The sequence below is a fragment of the Lolium rigidum genome, chromosome 7, assembly GCF_022539505.1.
Source record: "Lolium rigidum isolate FL_2022 chromosome 7, APGP_CSIRO_Lrig_0.1, whole genome shotgun sequence".
In the NCBI taxonomy this organism is placed as follows: domain Eukaryota; kingdom Viridiplantae; phylum Streptophyta; class Magnoliopsida; order Poales; family Poaceae; genus Lolium; species Lolium rigidum.
The window spans coordinates 90,845,562-90,864,699 of record NC_061514.1 but is presented as its reverse complement, the minus strand read 5'-3'; the positions used below and the strand labels follow the sequence as shown (position 1 = coordinate 90,864,699).

Below are 19,138 nucleotides of genomic sequence, written 5' to 3'. Positions count from 1 at the left end.
TGTGTAAGATAAGAAAATGTAAACTATTCCATAAAAAAGTTGTCAAGACAAGTGATGTAACACAATACATCCTATATTCCAGATTTTTTCACAAAAAGCTATATGGCTTATATCTAAGAATAGAGGGAGTAGTTTCTTCAAGGTGATTAGACAAGAAATCAGTTTTAACCTAGGGTTAGATTTGTCGAAAAAAATTTGTTTCACTTCAACCTCTCTTATGCTTTGTATTTTTCAAGCATCTCATTGCACACTATAGTAGTAAAATAAATTTGAAAAAAAGTACAGTGTAAAAGTAAAATGCAATAGCACCTGGCAATCTTACTCTATAGTCTAAGGGTTCTATCATTTCTCCTACACCCTAATCTTAATTTTTTCATTTAACCAATCAAAATCTCAATCTTATGACTGGTTACTTGTAACACCCCTCAGTTTTAACATTCCCGTATGTCTCCATGGTTAGTGGCATCCAAAGAAATGTTTGATATTTCAAAGGTGCAAACAATTTAATATTTTGAATTTCTAACAACAAGTAGTCATCCCTTGTCCTAAGAACATATCAACAAATATTCATCAATTGTTCTAACAACTCTTATGCATGAATTGAGCCAGCATGAATTTGAGAAGTGGCTCTCGCAATGTTCGATAACGGGGCTTCAGTAGTGAATCTATTGGCACCACAACAGTGGCATACAACTTTGGACCTAAAGGCCAGTCCCGTTAACTTACGGAATGTGGGATCCTCGTTGGCAACAACCATATGGGTAGGTGGGGGGGGGGAAGCAAGTATGAACGTGTAAATTTGAGCGGCAGATAAGAAAAGGGCCACAATATCTATCGGTTATCCATGTAAGCTACTCCCTTCATTTTATATCAATTATTGTATATTTGGATGTATCTATACATAAAAATACATCCAAATCAGCAACAACTAATATAAAACAGAGAAAATACTAGACAACGCCGTGATCCAAATTATGCTAAGTAATAGCTCTAAAGAGTCTTGCAAGAAAAATCTAAAGGAAGCAACTGCAATAACTAAGGACTTGAGAACTACTTCGTCAATCGGCTCATCTCACTGCACTCTCTGTATGCGGGTGGGATAGCCCCATCACCGCTAAGGGGTTTGTGGGATCTATTGGAATTATCACATCCAAACCCAGCGTGGTAAAGAAAATATTAAGGATTTTTTAGGATCCACAATAATCTCTTCCAATTACATTGAATACACTTCAAATTGGAAGTAAACAAGCAAGTATGAACGTGTGAATTTGAGCGGTAGGTAAGAAAAAAGGCTACAATATCTATTGGTTATCCATGTAAGCTACTCCCTTCATTTTATATTAATTGTTGTAGATTTGGATGTATCTATACATAAAAATACATCCAAATCAACAACAACTAATATAAAATAGAGTGATCACAGTTATACTAAGTAATAGCTCTAAAGAGTCTTGCAAGAAAAGTCTCAAGGAAGCAACTGCAATGACTAAGGAGTTTTTTAGATAAAAGGCACTCAAGTGCCCAACTTTGAATTAACAAAGCCACGAACGGCGAGATTGATACAAGGAGCTGAACCCAGCTTACAGAACGACACCACACACCCACACGAACTACCAAAGAAGCTACAGACGAAAGCGCCACCAACAAGCTCAGCCAACGCGCCTGCGAGGACTCGGAGGAGAGGAGGAGTCTACGAGTGTCGGGCCGGAGCTCACTCGAGAGCGAGCCATTTTCATGCGCGCCTCAACGGACCTCCTCCGTCGCGAGAAAACACCGCCGGAAGCCGACCACCCCCGGGGGCCGAGCCAAGATGCTCACAAACCGAACTGCAGCGCCAAGGAAGCTCGACAAGGGGAGGGCACGGAGCAAGCCTTGCCGAAGATCGCCGAAGAGTCAACTCTGACACGACCGTCGGAGAGCCTTGTGATGTGGGCTCCAAGATGGTGTCTTCAAGAAGAGCACGACACCGGAGTGCCGCCACCGCCCGATCCGGGGATCTTGGGTTTTCACCCGGAGAACGAAAGGGGGCAGGGAGAAGCCACAACGACGCCTTCAAGAAGGAGACGACGTCCGTGGACGCCGCCGTCGTGGCCCCGGAAGAGCCGGGCGAGAGTTTCCTCTCGGCATCACCTCTCCACCACCCGGACATGGCGAGGGCCACCACCGAGGTGACCAGCCACCACGCCCCCACAGAACGCAACTCGCTAAGAACCATGACATCCCCATGTCCATGGCCCCGACACAGCACCGGAACCTCGGGCTCGCCCGCCAACCCACAAGGTTCCCACCTTCCGGGGCCGCCGCCCGGCTCCCGACCCTGCACACTGCCGCACTGAAGAAAGACGGTAACTTTGCCGTGAGGACACCGGCGCCGACCAAGGAGCCGGCCGGCCACCGCACCCTTGCACTGCCGGGGGGGAAAGCCTCTTCCAGAATGGCAACCAGTAGCCCCCATGGCCCTGGCGCCCGCAGATCTGGGGCGAGGATGGGCTCGAGAGGTGCCCGGGGCCCCTGCCCCGGCCCGAACTCGATGCGGCCGGATCCGGCACCAACACCATCTCGCCGGGCTCCACCGAACCGGGCCGGACGGGCGCCGCCGCCGCCGGCCAAGCTGCTCGCCGCGTCGGACGCCACACGCGCCGCCACCTTCTTCCTCCGTCCGTCGGGGTAGAGCCCGCGCCGCCGCCGCCGGAGCCGCTCCGGGGAGCCGCCGCCGCCACGAGCGCACCGAGATCGCGTCGTCACCACGCCGAGGCCGAAGCTCCACGCCGCCGCGCCCGCCGCCCGGCGCGCCGCCCTCACCGGCCGCCCGGTCCCGCGCCCCGGCCGCCGCGCGAGGAGGTAGAGAGCCCCGCCGCCGCCGGCGCCGCGCGGGCTTTGCCCGGCGACGCCCTCTGGCGGCGGCGAGGGGAGGGGGAGGAGAGGAGGGGGGTCGAGGCGGGGCGCCGCCGGGGGAGCCCTCGCGTCGCTCGCGGGAGCGACCGAGAGGCTAGGGTTTCCCGTTTGTGTCTCAGCCTTTCAGGTGTAACTGTACTTCCCCAATGACTAAGGAGTTGATGACTGCTTCGTCAATCGGCTCATCTCGCTGCACTCTCGTGTCCGCGGGTGGGGGTAGCCCCATCACCGCTAAGGGGTTTGCGGGGATCTCTTGAAATTATCACATCCAAACCCAGCTTGGTAAAGAAAATATTAAAGATTTTTAGGATCCACAATAATCTCTTCCAATTACATTGAATACATTTCAAATTGGAAGTAAACAAGCAAGTATGAACATGTGAAATTTAAAGATAGATAATAATAAGACCATAATATCTACTAGCTATCCCTATAAGCTACTCCCTTCATTACATATAAGTTCTCGTAGATTTGAATGTATCGTAAAAAAAATGTTTAAATACAACCAATCAACAACAACTAATATAGAACAAAGAAAATACTAAACAACGACATGATACAAATTACCACATGGTGTATGTGGTGAGCAACGTAAACAAACAAATATAAAAAAAAAAACGACATGATACAAATTGTGCTAACTAATAGCTCTAAGGAGTCTTACAAGAAAAGTCTCAAGGAATGATTGCAATACTAAGAAGTCGATGGCCGTTTCTTCAATCGGCTCATCTCGTTGCACGCTCGTGTCTGTGGGCGGAGGAAGCATCATCACCGCTAGGGGGTTTGTGGGATATCTTGAAGTTATCACATCCAAATGTAGTTTGGTAAAGAAAATATTAAGGGTTTTTTTGGGATCCACAATAATCTTTTCCAATTACCTTGAATACACTTCAAATTAGAATTAAACAAGGAGTGCAGTGTTTTGTAGCTCGGGCTACATGTAAGCCGTTTTGTTTTGAAAAATTTGAAACAGTATTTTAAGGTTTCACCAAAATTTGAAAAGAAATTCTAGACGTAGGTAATGATGTATTATACAAATGCAAATTTTTACTCAAAATAGCTTACATTATAGGCTGTGTAAAAATAACAAAAGTGAAAATCTGAAGTAGTGAACTTCGCGAAAATTAAACCTCTAAAAATTATCAAATTTTGACATTTTTGTGTGGCCTAAAAAAACCTTTTACGAGTTAAGATTTTACACGTTGGTAGAATACCTTATTGTCAGCATCTAGATTTTTTTCAATTTTTTAGAACTCTAATATTTTTTTAATGTTTTTCTTCATTAGTTTCCAGCAAACAAGGCTCTAGATATGTGCCAGAGTTGCTCAACAAGAAACTTTTTGGCCTAGCCGCCAGTGACTGAGGGGAAAAAAAAGGTAAAACGATCTATAAAAAAAGAAAGAAGGAAAAATGGGAAAACTCACATTTGTTCAGTTCAAAGCATTTCCAGTCAATCCTGCTTCACACTGAACACTGTCTTTCCTAAAAGATGTCAACTCTCCTCGTTGTGTTAGCAGTTCACCTCCACCTACTCCTGCGCGGCCATGGCGCCGCCGCCGTCGCCGTCGCAGCGACGCCGCCTCCTCTCCCGGTCCTGCCCGTCCCCTCCTACGCGCAGCTCCAGTGGCAGCTCTCCGAGATGGCCCTCTTCATCCACTTCGGGCCCAACACCTTCACGGACTCCGAGTGGGGCACTGGCCACGCCGATCCCGCCGTGTTCGCGCCGTCCGCGCTCGACGCCGGCCAGTGGGCGCGCGTCGCGGCGGAGGGAGGGTTCGGCCGCGTGGTGCTCACGGCCAAGCACCACGACGGGTTCTGCCTCTGGCCGTCGGCGCTAACGGATTACTCGGTGGCCGCCTCGCCGTGGCGGGACGGGGCGGGGGACGTCGTCGGCGAGCTCTCGGCCGCCGTGCGCGCGGAGGGGATCGGGCTAGGCCTGTACCTCTCGCCATGGGACCGGCACGAGCCGGTGTACGGCGACACCGTCGCGTACAATGAGCACTACTTGGGCCAAATGACGGAATTGCTCACCAGGTGTGTTAATTCGTGCGTCTCGAATTATAGGTTCATCGTTGCTAGTACATTTTTGTTTGGTGTTGTTGAAGATGAACTACTGAATTCAGCATGCAGGTCGTGGAAACCTTGGATCTTGATGTGAATTTGGAGTGAAAACTCAGAAAATAAAATAGCCTTTCTGATTGCTCCTTTACAGAATGAAAAGATAAAGTTAACCTCTTGTGCTCCTTGGCGTGGTGAAAGTCACTGCACTTTATCTATGTGATGATAAAGATTTGGTACTTATGCCTTTAGTTCTTTGCTTCACGCATTGCTTTGGATTCAGGGAAATACACACAATCCCCTAATTTGTTACCTGCATTGCAGAGTGTGTGGATTATGTCCATTTGTTTTGTGGCGAACATTGTTTATAACTTTGTATTATATACTCTGTTTAATATTCTGCCTTTACATGTTCAGGTATGGAGATGTCGTAGAAGTTTGGCTTGATGGTGCAAAGGGGGACGACACGGAAATGCATTACATGTTTGATGCCTGGTTTGCACTTATCCATCAGCTCCAGCGAAGGGTTGTTATCTTCTCAGATGCTGGACCAGATACTAGATGGGTCGGAGACGAAGCAGGGGTTGCGGGCCGTACTTGTTGGTCTCCTTTCAACAAGAGTGATGTGACAATTGGGGGCATCGTTGCTGAGTAAGTAACTTAGTCTTGTTCAACTGGAAATTTTGTGAAAATTTACTGTTAATTCTGTACCACTGTATTGTACTCCCTTTATTGTACCAAACCAGCGAACTAATATGGAAGTGTGTGTGTGTGTGGGGGGGGTACTTATTTGTATAAAAAATATTATTTAGTCAAAACAGTAAAACACATATGGCACATTAGCTTTATCACCCACCTTACAATCACACAGGTCATTTAATTTACCTGTATTAAAGATCCTAGCATGGATGAGATCTTAACCTATTGTTAGACTTAAAATTTTGATATCTTTGCATTTGACGGGATTTCGCATTCTTGACAAACTAGCAGAACACCTTGCTTCTAAAAAAATCAACGAGTATGGTCTTCCCATTTATTAGGAGACAAATCTAATTTAAACCTTTATGGTGCTTCCAACTTTTCTCTGTTTCACGTGAGGAAAAATGCAGTACTGTAGTGTAAATATTGATCTTGAATGGCTATTTACCAACTTACCTCTTACTATAGTCACTACTACTTAATACACACAAGCATTAAAAGAAGTACTACTTAAAACACATTTTTATAGTTTTAGTAGACTGTGCATCTTTTGTTAACATTACAGTACTACAGTTGTACTAGTACCTCCAACTACGGAGTATTTGCAATGAAAACCTATGTTGAGCAACTACTGACCTTTCAAAGTATCTACTGATAACCTCTAAATGGACAGCTAATGATAATATTTGATCTAAATAAATACTGCAGCTATCTTGTCTTTGAAGATAAACAACATTCATGACATCAGGCAGTTAAAGAACTTATTGGTGTGCTATTATATAGCATGTGTGGACCAAAACGTACCTACTGCAAAGTATAGTAGTAAAGCAAACACAATCCAGACAGTATGTTTTGCTGATGTGATTTAATTACTCTATTCCACCAATATGAAATCAGATATAAGAATGTCCACAAACTATGACATGGTGAGAGTCCAAACTGAAAACCAGAAGTTGTACTAGTGTAACTTGATTCATTTACTTATGTGTAGGAACAATTGACCGTGATTGGCATGAAATAACCTGTAGTTAGCACATACGTTTGTAAAGTCTACACCTCTATCACTCTATGTCATTTTTGAATTGAGATCTCATGTGATTGTTGTACAACCTGCAGTGTTGTGGTTTTGATGGATGTTTAATGAAAGAGGAGTTTTGCTCATCATTGAGTAGTATAATTATTTTAGAAATTTATTAATCTATTGACTGACATATTTATTGCCAGATACTCACGCAGTGGGGATCTTTATGGGCAAGACTGGGTTCCTGCAGAATGTGATGTTTCTATCAGGCCAGGCTGGTTCTGGCATGCTTCAGAGAAACCAAAAAGTGCTACAACTCTGCTTGACATATACTACAAATCAGTTGGTAGAAACTGTCTCCTGATATTGAACGTTCCTCCCAATACATCCGGGCTCATCTCTGACGAAGACACGCAAGTCCTTCAGGAATTCACTGAGATTCGGCGGACAATTTTCTCTCAGAACTTCGCTGCCAATGCGACTGTTAGCGCAAGCAGTGTGCGCGGCGGGCTGGACAATCTTCAATTTGCACCCTCCAATGCGCTTCAAGATGGCATATACTCCTACTGGGCACCACAGGAAGGGCAGGCCAGCTGGGAAATGCTCTTCGACCTCAAGCGATCTGCTTCCTTCAACGTGCTCCAGCTCCAGGAGCCTATCCAGATGGGGCAGCGTGTGATCGAGTTTCATGTGGACATCCTAGTGGGTGAACTGTGGCAAACGATTCTTGAAGGCACGACGATTGGATACAAGAGGCTGCTACAGTTCCCAGCCGTCGAAGCTCGGTACCTGAAGCTATGTGTTGACAGTGCACGCGCGGATCCACTGATCGCATTCTTCGGTGTTTTCATGGATCCCTTCTCGGTCGTGTGTGGCTCCGATCATGGAATTCCATCACATACTAATAGCAGTGAAGTTATAATGTTGAGGACAGACCATACAGCTGGCGACAAGAATACTGCTACCATGTAAGGCGGAGCACAGCTTGCAAAATGGTACTTCCCAGAGTGTGTTGTTTCATCATCTGGTGTTGGTTTGGGATCAACATGTGGTCTGTGTATATCTGTATATCTCACTCAAGAAGTTCATGTCGTTCAATAATACACAGTATGTACATATCTTGCCCATCAGTTTCTGCAATCAAGCATCCTTGATCCTTCATTTCATCAGTATGTTATCAACAACCTTGTGTTCTAGTTTTTTTTTTTTTTTGAAACAAAAAACCTTGTATACTAGTTGCTCCTGCTGCTGAATGATGTGATCAGATTTACAGAAACTTCGCTTTCTAGTTTTGAAGAAATGCTAATTAATTTATGATTTATCATGAATTTCATTATGACTCTACCTCTTCTTTGTAAGCAGATATTATCACACAGCTTCTCTCAGCTTTACAATTTTGCCAGGTACAGCAGTCTTTACGTCTTCTAAAGTTGAAAGCGTCAGAACCAATGCGTTGCCGCCTTCCCGTCTTCCACCTGCACAGATGCACAACCGTGTGCCCATGTCCCGTCCAGTGAAAACCCCAGATTTATCGAACAGGCGAAGCCGCTCTCGCCGCCGCCGGCGACCATGTCCGACCAGCAGCTGCCCAGCGCGGCCCTCCCCTTCACCTCCGACCTTCCCCCAAACTCCGACCCTATTCCGCCTCCCGCACCCACCCTTGCCTTCCACATCCCCGCCTTCCCAAGCAAGCGCAAGCGCACCGGGTTCCGCCGCAAAGTCCCCTCCGCCGGCTCCCCGGCCGACCCGTCCGCCGCCTCCCCTGCTCCCGACCCCGCAGTCCCCCCCTCCGCCTCCGACGACATCATAGTGATCAACCGGGAACCCACAGCGGAGGCCGTCACCGCGCTCACCGCCGGATTCCCAGCGGACTCGCTCACCGACGAGGAGATCGAGGCAGGGGTGGTCTCCGACGTGGGCGGCATCGAGCAGGTCAACTACATCCTCATCCGCAACCACATCCTCACCCGGTGGCGCGAGACCTTCACCTCGTGGCTCGCCAAGGAGCCCCTCGCGGCGCTCATCCCGCCCCACTGCGACCACCTCCTCACCTCCGCCTACAACTTCCTCGTCTCCCACGGCCACGTCAACTTCGGGGTCGCCCCGGCCATCAAGGACCGCCTCCCCAAGGAGCCCACCAGGCCCACCACCGTCATCGTCGTCGGCGCCGGCCTCGCCGGGCTCGCCGCCGCGCGGCACTTGCTGGCGTCCGGGTTCAAGGTGGTCGTCTTGGAGGGACGCAAGCGGTGCGGCGGCCGCGTGTACACCAAGAAGATGGAAGGGGGCGGGCGATCGGCTGCTGCCGACCTCGGCGGCAGCGTGCTCACCGGGACGTTTGGGAACCCGCTAGGGATCGTGGCGAAGCAGCTCGGCTTGCCGATGCACAAGATCAGAGACAAGTGCCCGCTGTACCGGTCGGACGGGTCGCCGGTGGATCCGGAGGTGGATAAGAAAGTGGAGGGTACCTATAACAAGCTTCTTGATAATGCCAGCTACCTGCGGGCATCCATGGGTGATGTGGCCACGGATATCTCTCTTGGGGCGGCGCTCGAGACGTTGCGGCAATCTGATGGGGGTATCTCCACGCAGGAGGAGATGAACCTGTTCAATTGGCATATAGCAAATCTTGAGTATGCCAATGCAGGGTTATCTTCAAGGCTTAGCCTTGCGTTCTGGGACCAGGATGACCCGTATGACATGGGTGGGGATCACTGCTTCTTGCCTGGTGGTAACGGGAAGCTTGTACAGGCCCTGGCGGAGAATGTGCCCATTGTTTACGAGAGGACAGCGCACACTGTACGGTATGGAGGGGATGGCGTGCAGGTGGCAGTCAATGGTGGGCAGGTTTATGAAGGGGACATGGTGCTCTGCACTGTGCCGCTTGGTGTTCTGAAAAATCGGGGTATCAAGTTTGTACCTGAGCTGCCACAGAGGAAGCTTGATAGTATTAACAGGCTAGGTTTTGGGTTGTTGAACAAGGTCGCAATGTTGTTTCCTCATGTTTTCTGGAGCACTGACCTTGATACCTTTGGGCATCTCACTGAAAACCCAAGTCGCCGAGGGGAGTTCTTTCTCTTCTATAGCTATGCAACAGTGGCTGGTGGTCCATTGTTGATGGCATTGGTTGCTGGTGAAGCTGCCCACAACTTTGAAACCTCGCCTCCAACTGACGCAGTCAGCTCAGTTCTTCAGATACTGAGAGGTGAGACTTAAATTTGATAATTTCTGCCATCAAAATTTACATTGATACATAATAACGGATTATATAAGTTTATTCAATGCCTCTAGCAATTGACTTGTTAAAACAGATTGTTTGCTCCATTCACCTCTGTAGTTACACTGAAATATGTAGCTGTGTATCATGGTGTGCCAATGAATTGAACTGCTCAAAAAGGTTTCTGTCTAAAAGATGAACCTTGTGTGTTGCAGGTATCTATGAACCACAAGGGGTTGAGGTACCAGATCCTCTGCAGAGTGTTTGTACTAGATGGGGCACAGACTCTTTCAGTCTAGGTTCATATTCACATGTTGCTGTTGGAGCATCTGGAGATGACTATGACATATTAGCTGAAAGTGTTGGAGATGGGCGATTGTTTTTTGCTGGAGAAGCCACCACAAGACGTTACCCTGCAACTATGCATGGAGCTTTTATTACTGGTGTAAGAGAGGCTGCTAACATCAGTATCCATGCCAACGCTCGAGTAACAAAGACCAAAGTACAAAAGAGCCCATCTACAAACGCTCTTGCTTGTGCTACTTTATTGGTAGACTTGTTTAGGCAACCAGATCTAGAATTTGGGAGCTTTTCTGTCATTTTTGGTGGAAAAGCTTCTGATCCTAAATCTCCAGCTATTCTGAAGGTGGAACTAGGCGGACCTCAAAAGAAAAGTTCAACTGAAGGTGGAAAAAAGGAGCAGCACCACTCAAACAAATCGTTGTTTCAGCAGCTTCAGGCACATTTCAACCAACAGCAGCAGCTCTATGTTTACACATTACTATCACGGCAGCAGGCTATGGAGCTAAGAGAAGTTAGAGGAGGTGATGAAATGAGGCTGCATTACCTCTGTGAAAAACTGGGTGTGAAATTAATTGGCAGGAAAGGTCTTGGTCCCGGGGCTGACGCTGTAATTGCTTCCATCAAGGCAGACCGGAATAGCAGTAGAACTAAATCTGGCCCCTCAAAGTTGAGAGTGGGAGTTTCTAAATCCCCACATTTGCTAAGTCGTGATCCTTGAGTATTGATTCTTCTAGGAGCTTGGTTGTACATAATTGAAATGGAGTTGTTGTCTGTTGTTCAATCATACATCTCCTTGGAGATAACTCATTTGCACGGAGCCTCTGCTCAGATGTGCTTTGATGATGCCTTTATTATTAGATTTCAATTGAGACCATTCAGATTTGCATATTATCTGCAGAAGATCATGTAAAGCTAAATCTGGCCCCTCAATGTTAAGAGTGGGAGTTTCTAAATCCCCGCAATCGCTCAATTGTGATTCCTTGCCACTAATTCTCTTAGGAGCTTGGCTGTATATAGCTCAGATGGAGTTGATGTCTTTGTCCTTCAAGCATATATCTGCTTGGAGATAGTTCAGTTGCATGGTGCCTCTGCTGAGATGTGCCAAATAGTCCCAGACCAATTTCGTACATCATATTCGGGGATTGTTTGATGATGCCTTTATATAGATTTCAAGTTAGACTCATCAGATTTGCATAATATCTGCACAAGATTGCGTGAAGCTTATTATTTGTATTGTTGCCAGTTCGTCTTGAAGAAGCTTCTTGAGAATTGAGATGTTCATCTGGACATTGTGCTGTAACTCCTGTTGAGCTGATGTACATGTATAGATACTTAAATGTGAAACAAGTCGTCTTGTTTTTTTTAACCTGATGTTTTAATTGTTTCTTATGTAAGTTTCTTTGGTATCTTTAGTATTCTCAAATGGAATACCCATGTAAGTTTCTTTGGTATCATTAGTATTCTCAAATGGAATACCCATGTAAGTTTCTTTGGTATCTTTAGTATTCTGTCGAGCTGATGTACATGTAGATACTTAAATGCGAAACAAGTCGTCTTGTTTTAATTTTTTTTACCTAATGTTTTAATTGTTTCTTATGTCAGTTTCTTTGGTATCTTTAGTATTCTCGAATGGAATGCCCATGAATCAGGTACCGGCCACAATGCCAGTTCCATTTAGTGTCTAGACTCAGCTTCAAGGAAACCTTCTCTCTGCTTTGTTGTCAGTGGTTCACTGGTTCATCATTTGGCAGGCTGTCATTATGATAAAAATGCCCAATCGTGTATCCACTAATCACAGCGAGTGCTCAATCTTTAAACCGCTGCAAGTGAAAATATTACTTCATAGACGAACAAAAATAGATGCCTATTAATCACTGTTCATTTCAATCACATCCAAAGAGCAAGCAACGCGTTTCAGACATGCCAGACCCACTCCCATAATGAACACAACCCACTTCCATGATGAACATCACAATGTGAAATGCTAACGTCTTTCAATTACTTCCCCATATAATTTAACTTGTTTTCAGTTTTGGTGTAAACAAAAGGCCTCGACTGAGAACCAATTTGATTTAGGACTTTGCATCACTAAGCATGGCCAGTTGACCACGCTCAACAAACATGGATATTACATTTTATCTAAAAAAACATGGATATTACATGCGCTCACCAAACAAACGACAATAGAGAGGAACAAACCGCAAAATGTAAAAATACAGAAACGGCATCTGACAGAGAGACAAGTTAGCAAGAACGTTGAGCAGCTTAACATTATCCTTGCTTTCCAGTTTCAGTATCAAACAAGACTTGGCAAAACACGATTGATTCAAGATTGACTGGAAAATAGAAAATGTTCTGCATTAATAAACAGTACATGAGGACAGCGTCCCTGAAGGTTGCAAGTCCAAGCCTGACTATCATGAATGCAACCACAACCGATCATGCAGCCTCTCTTCTCCTGCACCAATCATCTCATCCACCTTTTCTCCATCCCGGTAAAAATGGAAGGAAGGAGTGTATCGTATGTTCTGAGTTGTCTCTGGGCATTCATCAACATGCGCATAGATGAAAGTCAGATTCTTGAATTCATTGCTGAACCTGCAGAAATGTGGTAGAATCTGACTGCAAACACGGCACCTGGGTAATCAGCAGTGATGAGTTGAGTTAATCACAAATTGAAACAACTTTACATAGTTGGCTATGAGTAGATAACCTATACAGAGTTCAAACTAATGTAGTAATACATCCTGAAATGGCTGTAGCATCACATAACATGGACATATAGTACTGGAACAAGTGCTTATTACTCAACTAAACCGGAAAGTAGACAAGCACACAAGTGTGCAAATTGGTCATCAATCAGTCAAGAGAACTGATGTACCATTCTTGTAGTTGCTAGAGCTTACAGTGTAAGCTTCTCACCGTCAAGAACAAATAAAAGTACACAGACAAGAGGGTTACATACCATGAAGCACCATAGTTGATCACAGCCTACAATGCAACAAAGCCAAAGAGTTCAATCAAAATAAGCTTGCAGACGACAAAATTCTACGGACTTGGAAGGGGTGCAGGGAGCAGCTACACTTACGGGGGACTTGGAGGATTTGAGGGAGTCGAGCATCTGCCTTAGCTGCGAGTCGCTGCCGGCGCTGCGCACGCTACCGCTGGAGCCGCCTGGGAGGGGCAGACCAGTGCCCTCAGGAACTTTCTTCTTGGCCTCCTCCTTCCCATTGCCTGCCTCGGCGCCCATACAACCCGGCTTACTTCAGCAGCTTGATTCCTGCAAAAATCTACAAACGGGGCCAGGATTTAGGACCACTGAATGCAATTTAAGCAACAATTTTCAAGCAAGTCTGACTGCAAATTCTATTGTCCTAGATTTCCTTATGTATCCTTCAGCTCAACTGAAGAGGTCAGAGCTGTTTCCGATTGTTCATCTGTCCTAGCACTAATTTTGGTTTCCAGATGAGTCGACACAATAATTCTGGTAACTGTGAGCTGACGTGCCTCTTTTGAGAATTTTAACTTGTGTTCCTATGTTGATTATGGTTTCAACATGTAGGTTATAGATGAATTAATTAGCTAATTGAGGCCAAATTCTTCACCAGACGCTTTGGCTATAGGATAGGTCATCTGCGCAATATATCTGAACATATGAAGCAGTCACGAAGTCTCAAAATTAAAGCTGTCACAAACTAGCAAAATTGTATTGAGCTACCATTCCATACAAGACACTAGAAAGCCAAGTTGCATTTATTTCGAGCCAAGCTTTATTTGGCCAATAACAAAAAATTCCTATGATGCAGGCTAACAAATCATGTTCAGATAGCAGCTTGCCTTAACAAAGACAGAAAAAGGAGCGGCTAAGGGACCCAGCGCGCCTGGAGGCTGCAGACAGAGGGGATCGGCCGGCGCGGGGAGAGAGAGAGAGAGAGAGAGGAGGGCCGAACCAACGCTGCAGAAAGGAGAGCGGGGGCGCTCAGGGAGAGAGAGGACTGAGAAGCCACCGCCGCTCGCCTCAGCGGCCGCCGCCCGTTCATCTGCGGGCTGCTCGATTCTGCCACCCGCCAGGAGATGACAACATAGAGAAACGGGAGAGGAGAGAGCCTACCAACTCATGCGCGGATACCCGTCACCGCCGCTGCTCTTGGTCGCGTCGTCGCCGCCGTGCAAGTATCCGCCCTCCACCACTAGCCGGCAGGGAGAGAAACGAGAGGGACGAGGCCACAACCCCGCGCTCCAGATTTCCGCCCTCCGTCGCGAGAGAGATTTCACATAATAACACCAAAAGTTGGAGAATTTTTATCACAAAACTACAACCCTAATTTTTTTTCACAAAACACCCCATTTGGGGTAATTGTTTTCACAAAACACACTATGCATAGAATTAGGTGTAGAATTGAATTTGTCTGGAAATTCCAAATCCAAGATGGAAAGAAAATGGCCTCCAATTCAATTTCTATTGTTTGGCGTGCTTGGAATTTGCTGTTGGAATTAAAAGATGGTACCCAATTCTAATTTCTGTTTGGATGTAGAAACCATAGAATTTGATAATTTGTTGAGTTTGGACAATATAAAGTACATGTAAGAAAAAAAACATGTGTTTATTAGAATATATATATATATATTATTTTCCACACATAGTAGCATTATAATAACTAGGGTCTATAATTGGAATATGTTGGTAAAAACTTCATGGATGCATAGCATAGAACTGATCAGGGCGTTCTTCACTTGAAACAGCTCCGTAGCTTTCCCTCCTTGCGGCCAGAACTCATAGTCGCCAACATCTGCCAAATATGCAGAAGCTAGGCTATATCTGAAATGGCTGCTCGTAATCACAGGTAATGAAGAACAATAGATTGCCTATTTAATCTGAACAAACTGAAATTTGACGACCACTCATGAAAAGAAATCACAAATGCCACATATACTAGAGATGATAGATCAGGACCGCTGAGATTATTGCACTGGAGAAGACTAGTTTTTTTTCCAGTACGTGATAGTGATTTTTGATGGAAGCATGCTCATTAGCATCGGGTAGCACAAATTAAGAAGAACATGACCAAGAATACAAAGTCCGCCGCCGCCGCCGTTCACCCTCCCGCCACTGTAGTTCACCCTCCAGCCTCCGCCGCCGTTCACCCTCCCGTCGCCATCTGGTCGCGCCCGTGATTTAGGGAAGGGACCGAGCGGTGAGGGGGTAGCCAGGGGGAATAGGAGCGGGGATGGTAGGGCCCGGAGGAGGGCGGCCATTGGGGGGGTGGGGGGAGGTTAGGGAAGGGAGGCCAAACCTGAGCGCGCCGCCGGGATCGCTGGTCCAGTGCCGTCGCAGGGAGGGTTCGCTCGCGAGGAAGACGACCTGGTTGTGTTTCGCTCGCGAGCGAACAGGTACCCGAGGGAGTAGTTTCCAAGCGATTCCGATGGGCTGACCTCTGAATCGTGGGCAGTCTGTTTGCACATGAAGCACCGGGGGCTTGGAATTCGGTTCCGTTTCCAGATAGTAATTCAGAGAGCAACCCAAAAAGCGGAAATTGATTCCGAATTCCGAATTCTTGATTCCAGCCCCGAATTCTTTACATCGAAACACAGTGTACTTGTAATTAGTCGGCTTGGCAAAGTAATTGGACGGTGATAGGAAAACGTGGCACCCATCCCGGGCATGGAACAGAAAAGGCACGTTGTACCAATTTGGGGCCGCCTCTGTCTCAAACCCTATGAGGTCGCGGGGGGGGGGGCTATGGGGAGCCAATCTCCGCCACCCGCCCCAACCACCGTCGCCAGTCATCGGTCGCATATCGTTCGCCGCCTCTACCTCTGCTTCTATCGCTCGGGAGGGCTGAACTAGTGCGGTGCGATTGAATCAATTCGGTCTCGGTATGGAGACGTGGTGCCACGCTTGACCAAACAGTGGGCCCTAATTCACTAATAGGCTATCAAACCAGCTAATTACAACTAGTGTGTTATGCGAAAATAATGATCCCCAAATGTTGGTGTTTTGTCAAAAAAAAAAAAGAACTAGGGTTCTAGTTTTGTGATAAAAGTTCCCCAACTCGTGGTGTTAAGTGATTAAATCTCGTTGTAAGAGCACCCCACCGGGCAGCCCCCAAATGTCCCAAATGGGATTTGGGGGTTTTGGAGAAAAAAGAGCCTAGCCTTTCTCCTAGATGGCCTTTTTGAAAATTTTAGACCAGTTTTGGCCTCTCCCGAGACTTCAATACTCTCTCCGTACATAAAAGGATGTCTCAACTTCGTCTAAATTTGGATGTATTTAGACCTGATTTAGCATATATATACATCCACATTTTGAAGAAGTCAAGACATCTTTTTATAAATGGAGGGAGTATTTTTGTAGCCCTTCTTGGTCACGCGATGTAGGATGGCTTAACTGAGATAGAGGTCACACCATTTTGATAGGCAAGTTTGCTCAAAATCTATGCTAAAAATAACTAAGTCATTTGAATCAAGCCATATCACATGGGGTCACCTATGTGTTTTCTTACCCAAAAGAGCCAAAAGCATTCTCAGATGGTCCAAGATCTTTGCAAACTAGCCAACCTAATTAATGAGGCGATCTAACTGTTTTAGGACCAAAAACGACTAAGTCATTTTAGTCTAGCCAGCCCAACTGACATATCATATATTTTAGTTACACCATCTAACATGGCGTGATTCAAGGGCCACATTAGCTTAAAATTTTACAATTTCTAGAGTTTGGAAAAGACCTATTTAGGTCAAAGAACTCTAGAAATTGATCAGCACTACTACGGCATCATTCTCTTTCAGTGGCGTTCAACAGGGGCCTAATAACGTAGCTACAAAACTGTAATGTCCCAGGTTTAGAGACGATCGAGGGGTAGATTTTAGAAAGGGATGTGCATTGCATAGTAAATTCTGGGGAAATTTCGCGCTTTTAAACAAAAACTGCATCGAAGGGGGACAAGTTTCTCTCTCGACACCTTACAGGGTTAGGGTTTCGAGAGTGCGACAAACTTGCTTCTTACTTCACTAGTTTAGGGTTTTGAGATAAGAGAGGAGGGTTTACTTGATTGAATTCTAAATGATATGACATGGTTGAATTCAGACCAAGGTTGAATTTGAATTTCAAATTCAAACATTAAAGAATTACTTTAAATAATTAAATGGAGGAAATTCATTAAGTAAATGATCAATATTAAACAAGATGGACAATTATAATAAAGTAAAGCTCATTAGAGAAAACCTTGAGCTTTATTGATCATCACACACATTACAATGTCTTTACATTATTCACAATGGAAATAAATGAATTACAACACATTACATAAATGGGCAGAATTAAAGAAAGATAAAAATAAAGAAAAATTACAATTTAATGAGCCTAGACTAAATTCTACAAGATCATCTTCATTTGATCTTGAACTTGATGAACTCCAAGCCCATTTTGATCCATTTTTGATCCCCGCACAAAATCACAAAGCGAGAAGAAGAAATTATGCCAAGTGGCAAAGCCACTTGGCAGATTAGAAAAGAAGTTAAAAATGGTGGATAATATCACAGCTCTGCCGAGCTGATCCTCTCCAGGCCAGATTCACATGATCTGGTGCACACACACACACAAGCAGCACACACAGCAGGTGTGCATGCTCACCACCAAGCCACTGCTTGTGCATGTGGCACAACACACACACAGCAGCAGTGAGTCACCAAAGTGACCAGAGGCTTGCTGTCGACCGAGAGAGAAGAGGAGCACCATATTTAAGCTTTTCCGTGCTCAAAACCTAGCCATTTGCTCATCCATCGACAGCGAGCGGTGGTAAGAACACCAAGAACAGCCAAGAACACCAAGAACAGGTGAACGGCTAGAGCTGTTCCATCTATTCACAATCACCAGAAATTAAACCAAGACTTCAAGCTTGCTAGGAGGAGCAGGGGCAAGCAAAAGACCACCGAAGCAAAACCTCTACACCAACACTCATTTTCTAGGAGCCGGAGTGAGGTATACCACACAAAAGCCCGAGCAAGATCATATCTTGCTCATAAATAAGCATACAATGCATCACTGGAGCACAGAAGGGTAGATTACCCTGTGTGTGTCATCATTTGGCTGCCAAGCCATTTGGTGCAGGCACAGATGGATAAGACCACTAGGTAAACATTCTATGGGAACAACAGTTATGCAAATCTATGCATAACTAGAGGAATCCAGCTAAGAATGAAACCATAGCTAGCCTAAATCATTTACTAAGCACCTACAGCTAGCTAGGCCATCAGACTATAGACAAATCTTTGTCTATATAAATTTCTCAACACCAAAAGCCACTGGTAGTCCAAGATTGGATCAGGCCAGTGAACAACTATTCCAGCCGACCAACACAAACCATAGTAAATCATAGATAGGGGAGCAACCAAGACGAGCAACACAAGTGCTCGTCGGGGCCACCTCAACCACTGAGCCAGACACAAGGACTATACCTCATTATCCACTTGGATTCAGTAAAGGGCTAGGGCACTCAACTGAGAGTTGGCATCCATCTAGCCCTGTCACAATTAATTGGATGATCACAACTGCACAGCAGCTCACATCACTTATCCACTTTAGTAAAATTCAGGCAACATAGATAAGTGAACAAAACAAATAAATAACAGCACCAGGGCTTTGCAGTGATCCAATGGATCAGTGCAAGCAACAGCAGATGAATAAGCCAACAACAATACACACCAGGTTAAGCCTGTGTGATACACAAGAGAGCAACAGTGAGGCACAGACACCAAAGGGCAGTCGTTTTCAAGCAACCGGTGATCATATGAACACCGGAGGTTTGATAGAGCATGCTACCGCATACTAGAACTCATTCTAGGCAATTCACATATGAGCGAGATAATTAAATAAGCCGAACAATTGCCACACGAGATAAGAGCATCGGGCTTTACAATTGTATCCGGAAGCACATCAAAGGCTTGATGAA

General features: G+C 45.7%; 2 protein-coding genes across 2 annotated transcripts; one reads left to right on the top strand and one right to left on the bottom strand.

Annotated features, from left to right (window-relative positions):
• The first annotated feature begins 4,384 nt into the window (after positions 1–4,384).
• On the top strand, positions 4,385–11,076 carry LOC124674571 (lysine-specific histone demethylase 1 homolog 3-like). Its single transcript, XM_047210615.1, has 5 exons — positions 4,385–4,929; positions 5,371–5,604; positions 6,877–7,641; positions 8,644–9,875; positions 10,103–11,076. The coding sequence occupies exons 1-5, from the start codon at positions 4,385–4,387 to the stop codon at positions 10,906–10,908; spliced, it is 3,582 nt and encodes a 1,193-aa protein (XP_047066571.1). The 3' UTR covers positions 10,909–11,076.
• Positions 11,077–12,434: 1,358 nt separating this feature from the next.
• Positions 12,435–15,556, bottom strand: LOC124675364 (thioredoxin-like 3-3). The gene is made up of 4 exons (XM_047211436.1): positions 15,485–15,556; positions 13,279–13,480; positions 13,156–13,181; positions 12,435–12,827 (listed from the first exon to the last, which is right to left on the bottom strand). The coding sequence occupies exons 2-4, from the start codon at positions 13,438–13,440 to the stop codon at positions 12,608–12,610; spliced, it is 408 nt and encodes a 135-aa protein (XP_047067392.1). The 5' UTR covers positions 13,441–13,480; positions 15,485–15,556; the 3' UTR covers positions 12,435–12,607.
• Between the last annotated feature and the right edge of the window lie 3,582 nt (positions 15,557–19,138).